The sequence below is a fragment of the Nycticebus coucang genome, chromosome 20, assembly GCF_027406575.1.
Source record: "Nycticebus coucang isolate mNycCou1 chromosome 20, mNycCou1.pri, whole genome shotgun sequence".
NCBI classification, from domain to species: Eukaryota; Metazoa; Chordata; class Mammalia; order Primates; family Lorisidae; genus Nycticebus; species Nycticebus coucang.
In genome coordinates, this window is record NC_069799.1 from 57,806,264 (window position 1) to 57,815,685 (window position 9,422).

At 45.3% G+C, this 9,422-nt stretch overlaps 1 protein-coding gene across 3 annotated transcripts in view; it reads left to right on the forward strand.

Annotated features, from left to right (window-relative positions):
* Positions 1-4,560, forward strand: part of FAM171A1 (family with sequence similarity 171 member A1) — a 137,090-nt gene extending 132,530 nt beyond the window's left edge. For all 3 annotated transcript variants that reach the window (XM_053572758.1, XM_053572761.1, XM_053572760.1), the window contains 2 exons: positions 565-679; positions 1,576-4,560. In XM_053572758.1, coding sequence (XP_053428733.1) covers positions 565-679; positions 1,576-3,271 — 1,811 coding nt within the window. In that variant the 3' untranslated portion in view covers positions 3,272-4,560. The remainder of the gene's footprint in view (positions 1-564; positions 680-1,575) is intronic.
* The last annotated feature ends 4,862 nt before the right edge of the window (positions 4,561-9,422 follow it).

Here is a 9,422-nt window from a genome sequence, read left to right on the forward strand (position 1 = left end):
GTCATGGAAGAAGCCCAAGTGCCCATCGACCCACGAATGGACTAGCAAATTGTGGTACATGTATACCATGGAATATTATGCAGCCTTAAAGAAAGATGGAGACTTTACCTCTTTCATGTTTACATGGATGGAGCTGGAACATATTCTTCTTAGCAAAGTATCTCAAGAATGGAAGAAAAAGTATCCAATGTACTCAGCCCTACTATGAAGCTAATTTATAGCTTTCATATGAAGGCTATAACCCAACTATAGCACAAGAATATGGGGACAGGGCCAAGGGAGGGGAAGGGATGGGGGAGATTAGGGTGGAGGGAGGGCAATGGGTGGGGCCACACCTATGGTGCATCTTAGAATGGGTACAGGTGAAACCTACTAAATGAAGAATACAAATGTCTACATACAATAACTAAGAAAATGCCATGAAGCCTACATTGAACAGTTTGATGAGTATATTTCAGATTGTATATGAAACCAGCACATCATACCCCTTGATTGCACTAATGTACACAGCTATGATTTAACAATAAAAAAAAAAATCTAAAATGCTGTTTTCTGACCTTCCAGGTCCCGCTGTGACACAGGACATTACGACATATCACACGGTGTTCCTTCTGGCCATTTTAGGAGGGATGGCTTTCATACTTTTGGTTCTGCTGTGCCTCCTTTTATATTATTGCAGGTAAAGCGTTAACCATTTTGGTGATACCTTTTTTCATTTAGAATATCTAGTGAAATAGATTTTTGGAAGCATTGTTATGGAGGGGTTCCCCCCCCCCTTTTTTTTTTTTTTTTTTGTAGAGACAGAGTCTCACTGTACCGCCCTTGGGTAGAGTGCCATGGTGTCACACAGCTCACAGCAACCTCTAACTCTTGGGCTTACGCGATTCTCTTGCCTCAGCCTCCCGAGTAGCTGGGACTACAGGCGCCCGCCACAATGCCCGGCTATTTTTTTGTTGCAGTTTGGCTGGGGCTGGGTTTGAACCCGCCACCCTCGGCATATGGGGCCGGCGCCCTACTCACTGAGCCACAGGCGCCGCCCTTCCCCCCCTTTTTCTAAAGCCAGGTACATTTTCTTCTCATGAAAAGGTCCCTAAGAATTCAAATTTTTGATCTAATGAACCGATGAACAAATAGGGTGTATAAGGCATGCTGTGGATAGCATTGCTTAGAAGGGGAGTTATTGAAAAAAAAGAAAGATTGAACATTGTCCTGAGATTCATTCAGAGTATCCCCTACATGCTGGTTAGGAAATGATACGCTTCAAGGAAAAAGCAGAAACTATTCTTCTTTTGATGCCACAGCTATCTCGTTTGCAAGAGGGCTCACCATCCACTCTTGGGTAACCCCTTTTGAATTCATAACTTGACTTATCCCAGGCTGAAGATGAAAATCCCCAGATGATGTTGCCCTGGGTTAAAATAAAGATACCATGCGGGATGAAACGGTGCCTGGCTGTTGATAGGTTGTTCTATTTCTCTCGTGGAAATTGAGAATTGGGATTTTACCAGCAACTTGTAGCGTTTGCATCATAAGAACATCTAATCTTTGGGTTTGCGCTGTGTCTTTGGGTCACAGGAGGAAGTGTCTGAAGCCCCGTCAACACCACAGGAAACTGCAGCTCCCTGCAGCCCTGGAGAGTTCCAAAAGAGACCAGTCAACTTCCATGTCACACATCAACTTGCTGTTCTCTCGTCGGGCGTCAGAATTCCCTGGGCCACTGTCTGTCACCAGCCACGGCCGCCCAGAGGCCCCAGGCACGAAGGAGCTGATGAGTGGTGTCCATTTAGAGATGATGTCCCCCAGCGGAGAAGGAGACCTGCACACCCCCATGCTGAAGCTTTCCTACAGCACCTCCCAGGAATTCAGCTCTCGGGAGGAGCTGCTCTCTCACAAGGAGGAGAATAAAAGCCAAATCTCCTTTGAGAACCTGACGCCAAGTGGGACGCTGGGGAAAGACTACCATAAGTCTGTCGAGATTTTTCCCTTAAAGGCAAGAAAGTCCGTGGAGAGAGAAGGCTACGAGTCCCCCGGTAACGATGACTACAGGGGGAGTTACAGCACCACTGTGCTCTCTCAGCCTTTATTTGAAAAGCAGAACAGAGAAGATCCCACATCCACAGGGAGTAAACTCACCATTCAGGAACACCCATACCCCACGCCTTCATCTCCTGAGAAAGAGCAGCTGCTGGACCGCAGACCTGCTGAATGTATGATGTCCCGGTCAGTAGATCACCTGGAGAGACCCACGTCCTTCCCTCGGCCGGGCCAGCTGATCTGCTGCAGTTCTGTGGACCAGGTCAATGACAGCGTCTACAGAAAAGTGTTGCCTGCCTTGGTCATCCCCGCGCATTATATGAAACTGCCAGGGGACCATTCCTATGTGAGCCAGCCTCTGGTGGTCCCTGCTGACCAGCAGCTGGACATAGAGAGACTCCAGGCTGAGCTCAGCAACCCCCACGCAGGGATCTTCCCCCACCCGTCCACACAGATGCAGCCCCAGCCCCTGTCCTCCCAGGCCATCTCTCAGCAGCACCTGCAGGACGCTGGCTCCAGGGAGTGGAGCCCTCAGAACGCTGCCATGTCAGAGTCCCTCTCCATCCCAGCGTCCCTGAATGACGCAGCTTTGGCGCAGATGAACAGCGAGGTGCAGCTGCTGACCGAGAAGGCGCTGATGGAACTTGGGGGTGGGAAGCCACTTCCACACCCCCGGGCGTGGTTTGTCTCCCTGGATGGAAGGTCCAACGCTCACGTTAGACATTCGTACATCGATCTCCAAAGAGCCGGAAGGAATGGAAGTAACGACGCCAGTTTGGACTCTGGTGTGGATATGAATGAACCCAAATCTGCCCGAAAGGGAAGGGGAGAGCCTTTGTCTCTGCAGCAGAGCCACCCCCCACCTGCCCAGGAGCACCAGCAGAAAGAAGGCAGGGCCCCGGACAGCACGGCCTACACGCAGCTCGTGTATCTGGATGACATGGACCAGAGCAGCGGTGAGTGTGGGACCACCGTCTGCACGCCCGAAGACAGTGCCCTGCGATGCTTGCTGGAAGGGGCCAGCCGGAGAAGTGGCGGCCAGCTGCCCAGCCTGCAGGAGGAGACAAGCAAACGGGCTGCGGACGGCCCCCCGGAGCCCTTGACCAGTCCCCACCAGGGAAGGTCTGCTCACGAGGAAGACGAAGATGACGACGATGACGACGACCAAGGAGAAGACAAGAAAAGCCCCTGGCAGAAACGGGAGGAGAGACCCCTGATGGCATTTAACATCAAATGAGCTGTCTCAGATCCACACGCCTGTGGAATATAAAATTGCCAAATACCCTTTCTTATGGAAGTGCGTTACCTGGGGATGGAAGGAATTGAAGGGCGGCCACCAAGGGACGTGGACATTCACTGCATCACTGTTTGCTGTGTAAATGTTGGGGCAGAATCAAGGTCGTCTCTCGGAATAGAGGATGACTCTGGTGGACACCACCCCTCCAGGGACACGGCCCGATTGCATCCGAGTGTCCACAGACTTGACCTGTCCACTGCCGGGGACGCTGAGAAACCCGCAGGTGATGTCACTCCCCTCCAATGATCACCTCACTTCTCCCTCAGATTCTGGGAACAGATGAAACTCCTTCTGCATTGCTTGAATCCGTTTTATCCCAATAATGCTACTGTGAAGCTATTATTGAGAAATTCAGCGGGCACCCAGTGCCCCAAGGAATGCGTTCTCTCAAAGGAGAACTATGCGTTGCTGCTCCGTTCTCTGATTTCGCTTAGATATTGCTTTGGTTAAGTTTCATTTGGCATTTTGCCTCTTTTTTTTTTTTTTTCTTCTTTGCTTTTTTTTTTTTTCCTCTGGAACATACAATTTGGTTGTAAAGATTTTATTCCTTTGTTTTAATCTGTTCTACTTCTCAGTGGTTTATTTCAGTATCTCCCTCTGGGAACTCCTGAGAGTCATCTCTTAACATCCAAGCCTTTTAAACGAAATCTTACTGAGATTTTTTTTTTTTTTAATCTATCAGATAAGAGTCCTTCAATTCTGGTCCCATTAACTCCAAGTGCCTTTTTTACAGTGACAACAGACTGTCCCTCGCTTTTGTTGTTTTTCCGAACCCCTTTAATTAAACTGCCTGGATTTTATAAAGTTACTCAATGATAACTCCTTTCTTTAAACTGCATGCGGCCAAGTGCCACTGGGCTCAGCTTCCTCTTCTCAACGCAGTGTACTCTCTAGTTATCATGTGTAACGTGGGTTCTGTTTAGCTAAGATAGACGAGAGGACGCTGTAGAGATGCCCTTCCCCACCCCACCCCTTTGGCCACTAGCCACCATTATGGTTTTATTGGCTGTTTGTATATACGGTGACGTATTAACTCTGGAATTCTATGGGCTGATCGTGTTCACCCAACATGAGCGTGTGGACTGAGCAAGTGGGCTGAATGTGACTATTAAAAAAAAAAAAATCTTATGTGCTATCCAGAAGTGCCAGAATGACTCTTCTGTGCATTCTCCTTAAAGAGCTGCTTGGTTATCCAAAAATGAAAATTCAAAATAAACTCTGAAGAAAAACAATGACTATTTTTGTGGTCATTTTTATCTGCTCTGAGCTGTGATCTGTTTGAAGATTGTTGTTAAGGCCTTATTATTCATTCCTTGGCAGTCTGAAACAGTGTCATCAGATCTGTATTTCAAAACCACCACATAGACACCTAACAGTGTTCATTGTGGTTAAAATCCTTAAAATCCACGTTTGTCCTGAGTTTCCTTCAAGAACACAAGGTAAGATTGGTCGGTGTTACAGGTAAGGAGGGATGTCTGCTGTTTACAAGAAACCAATGTTTTATGTTCAATGTTGATCCATCTTCAAAAAGCTTCAAGAAGGTACTGTCAGAATGACCAGAATCATCCCAGCTGTGTGAAACTGTTCATCAGAACTGGTAAGGGAGGTGTCGGAACATAAAACAGACCAGCGGAAGTAAATTAAGCCAGCCATGTTTGCAGTCAACAACTTCCTTAGGGAATCTTTATTTGTGAATTCCATGCAGGCAGAAAATTAATCAAGCTGGGTTTTATTGTTTTAATTCTCAAATGGCAATGTTTAGCATTTGCCTTTTGAAGGAGAAAATGGTTGAAAGAGTTCCCACCAGTGGGACAGCCAAACACAGGGTAGCCTGGGAGTTCAACTGGCGAGGCACCTTTGCTCAGGGGTGAGCATTGTAACTGACAGGTGGCCGGTGCCCCCTTGGCAGACTTTGCTGAGACACCAGGGAGGAGTCATTGGTCAACTTCCCTCAAAAGAAAAAATAAGTGTCCTCTCCAAGAATATCTAGGGCCAGACTTAGTTGACAGGGTGAGGGCTGGGGAGAGATGCTGGGAGACCTCTCTGCTGTTGCTGAACTAGTTCTTTGCAGCCCTGGTTGCTGCCAGATGGAATCACCTCCATATGTTTCTAGAAGAGCCTTGTTTAATGCATATTCCCTGTTGAAAGGCAGGGAACCACACGTTAGCTGTGAGTGCTGATCTTCAGAGAACTGGCTGGAAGATGGGGGGCAGCAGAAGAGGTGCTTTTCCGACTGCTCCTCAGCAGTTGAGACCTACCTTTGCAGGCCACGATCATGGGCAGTATTGGGCAGCCAGCAATAGTCATGGCCCACTGTGTGCCTAGGAAGACAAGACAGGTGGTGGATTTGCCAAAGGGGAAGTGAACCTATAAAAAAAGAAGTTTACCTCGTTTATAGTTAGCCCAAATGAGGCTCAGAGGTTAACATTTTTTTCTTCAAGATGCCAACACTGATGACCAGGCTAGAATTCTCTGGACATAGCACCGTGACTGCGAACTTCAAACATTTATCTTCTCTCCAGTTTTGTAAGGGTTGGGAGGGTTACAGGTCACACACAGTATTCCAGATCAGTGATGCTCTCTGAAGGACGGAAGCAATCAAAGGCATCTTGCTCACGCCCCCTAGTGGTGAGTTTTCACATGCCTCTAAGAGCCTGTTTGGTCCAGAGGTGCAGCTCCCCAGGGCTGGGCTGGAAGGTGGGGTGAGGGTGGGCAAGGATGAGTCAGCTGGTTGTTCTATCCTCCAGGTAAGGTGGGCAGGAAGAAGGGGTCCCTACTGGTAACAAGTATTGGGAAAATAATGCATCCAATTCTCAAACTCTTGCAAGGAAGAAATATGTATTATTCTTCGTTTTACACCTAGCTAAATTGAGGCTTGGTGGTTAAGTAACTGTCACTGAACTAGCAGGGGTGTGCTGCTGAAACAATCAGCAATCTGGAAATGAAGGCATTTAAATTATAAATGTTCCCAATAAAGGGTGTGTAGGACACAACAATAATAGTACTGAATAATGTGTTGTAAATTCCCTTTGACAGTTGATTCTCAAAACTTTCTTTGATTTTCATCATAGCCAACCTGTTGTTGCAACTGACAAAAGAATGTAGTTGTCACATCAGGCATGGTCACTCATGCCTGCAGTCAGATTCTTTGGGAGGCCAAGGCAGGGGATTACTTGAAGCCTGGACAATACCAAGACCCCATCTCTACCAAAAAATAATAATAATAATAATAATAATACAAAAATTCTCCAGGTGTGGCGGCTCACACTTGTAGTCCCAGCTCCTGGGGAGGGTAAGTCAGAAGGATTATTTGAGCCCAGGAGTTTTGAGGTTTCAGTGGACTATGATGATGCCACTATACTCTAGCCTGGATGACAGAGCAAGACCCAGTCTCAAAAAAAAAAAAAAAAAAGTATATCATTTTATTGCAGTATTACTTAAGATGAATTTGTAATAATGATGTATCTCCAAATATCACTTGATCATCAGTGATTAAGTGACTGCTTGGCTGAATCAGATAGTAGTCTTTGAATATGTATACTGGAAGAATATTTCCTCAAATTTTTGTTCTATTCACAATATAATGGCCCCAGATAATAGCTTAGTCTGAATTATTAACATTTTCTTCATCACGTTCTTAAATCTTCTAAACAATCACCTGATCAAGTCCTGATTTATACTATTTACCAATTTCTGTGGCATAAACACTTCCACTGCAGCCAGCTTCAAGCAAGTAGGGTGACATCACTGCACGCGGAGTTGGGAAGAGATCTTCGGTGGCACAGATACGAGGTATGTCATTTCCACTAACAGAGTCAACAAAGGGGAACAACCTCCAGAGCACGGATGGGAGTGAACTATCCAGGTGATGTTCACTATTCACAAGGGCTGTATTTGCAAATTCCCCACTTGCTAAAATGTCTTCGCCACCCTCCAAATTAGAACTCATTCACTGTGTTTTCATGGTCATTCCCAGAGATTGTCAGAAGGTGAAGAAGTGAAGTTGCCCAACACGTACGTTTTCAGCTGAGGACCAAGCAAGGCAACGTTCCTGGTGTTTCAGCTCATACTGTAAACAAGTATCCCCTTTACAATTTGTTTATTACCACATTTTCTGCATTTCCATGCTGTTTGATGGTGATCTCAATGTTTAAAATTTCCCCGGAGCAGAGAGCTGAAGTGCCAACTAGTGTCCGTAAGTATGAGAAGACTGCGAGGTGCCCTATGGAGAAGATGGGTGTTGTAGCTCCCCGCAGAGATGATACTGAGGTGGGACCTGAGCTCAGTGTTGTGAACCAGCAATATATGTATCAAATGAAGCGTCTTTAAACAGAAACATACAAAACGAGGTTATGTGTTGGTCAGTTGATGGAAATGTTGTGACCCTGGGCTCATAGGAGCCTGTATTTTCCCTAGGAGCAAGAGTTCCAGTATTAAACTCACAAATTCATTGTTTGCAGCAACTTGATAGAGCATAACTACCTTGGCTAACAAGGATTGGCTCTAGTAAATAATTGGGAAATGATGAGTTGTAAGTAATGACTACCTTTTTAAAAATATTATTACTATTATTTTTTTTTAGACAGAGCCTCAAGCTTTTTCCCTGGGTAGAGTGCCATGGCATCACAGCTCCCAGCAACCTCAAACTCTTGGGCTTAAGCAATTCTCTTGCCTCAGCCTCCCAACTAGCTGGGACTACAGGTGTCTGCCACAATGCCGGGCTATTTTGCTGTGTTGTTGTTGCAGTTGTCATTGTTGTTTTAGCTGGCGCAGGCCAGGTTCAAACCCTTCAACCTCAGTGTATGTGGCTGGTGCCCTACCTGCTGAGCTACGGGCACTGCCAGTTTTTAATATTATTTGCAATGTAATTTTTTCATTGTTTCAGGCTCATTGAGGGTACAAAGAATTAGGTTACACTGTTTGCATTTGTTAGGTAAAGTCCCTCTTATAATTGTGTTCCACCCTTAAGGGGTATGCCATACACCATGACCTCCATCCTCCTCCCTTCCCCCCTTCCCTGCTCCCTCGGTCCACTGCCCCCCACCTTGAATTGATTTGAGTCTTTGAGTCTTTGTCTTATGTGGGTATGTATTAGATTGTCAACTGGCCTCATATTAGAATTGAGTATATTGGATTCTTGCTTCTCCATTCTTGTGATATGTTACTAATATGTGTTCCACTTCTATCCAGGTTAATACATAAGATGTAAAGTCCCCATCTCTTTTAATGGCTGAATAGTATTCCATGGTATACACATACCACAGCTTGTTAATCCATTCCTGGGTTGCTGGGCATTTAGGTTGTTTCCACATTTTGGTGACAGTAAATTGAGCTGTGATAAATAGTCTAGTGCAAATGTCCTTAGGATAAAAAGATATTTTTTTCTTGTGGGTAGATGCCTAGTAATTGGATTGCAGTATTAAAATATAATTTTTAATAATGTATTTGCCTAACAGCTGACCTGTAAAATCCCTGAAATTTTAAGTCATCTCTCCTAAGTCCACTTCAGCCCTGGCTAGAAGATTCGACAACCCATGAACAAAGGTGTACCTGACTCCAAAACCTAGTTGCTTTTCATTTTTTTATTTTTATTTTTGAGCCTTTTTATTCTGAAACAATTTTAGATTTACAGAGAAGTTGCAAAAATAGTACAGAGAGTTCCCAAAGCCTTCATCCAGCTTCCCTGATGTTAGCATCTTACAGAACCAGGGGACATTTGTCCAGACTAAGAAATCAAGGTTAGGACAATAATATAAGCTAAACTACAAACTTGATTCTATTTCATCAGTTTTTCCACTAATGTCCAGACAAGTTCATCTTCTAGTTATACCTGCCTATGTTCATGATTATTTTAAAAGCTAGAAAATACTGGGTGGCGCCTGTGGCTCAAGGAGTAGGAAACCGGCCCCCTATGCCAGAGGTGGAAGGTTCAAACCAAGCCCTGGTCAAAAACTGCAACAACAACAATAACAAAAGCTAGAAAATGCAAATAGGAAAAGAGAAAAAAAAAAAATCACAGTCACCAGAAACTGCCATCCAGACACAACTACAGTGGACATTCGGTTGTTTCTCCTGCAGTGATTTACTTGTG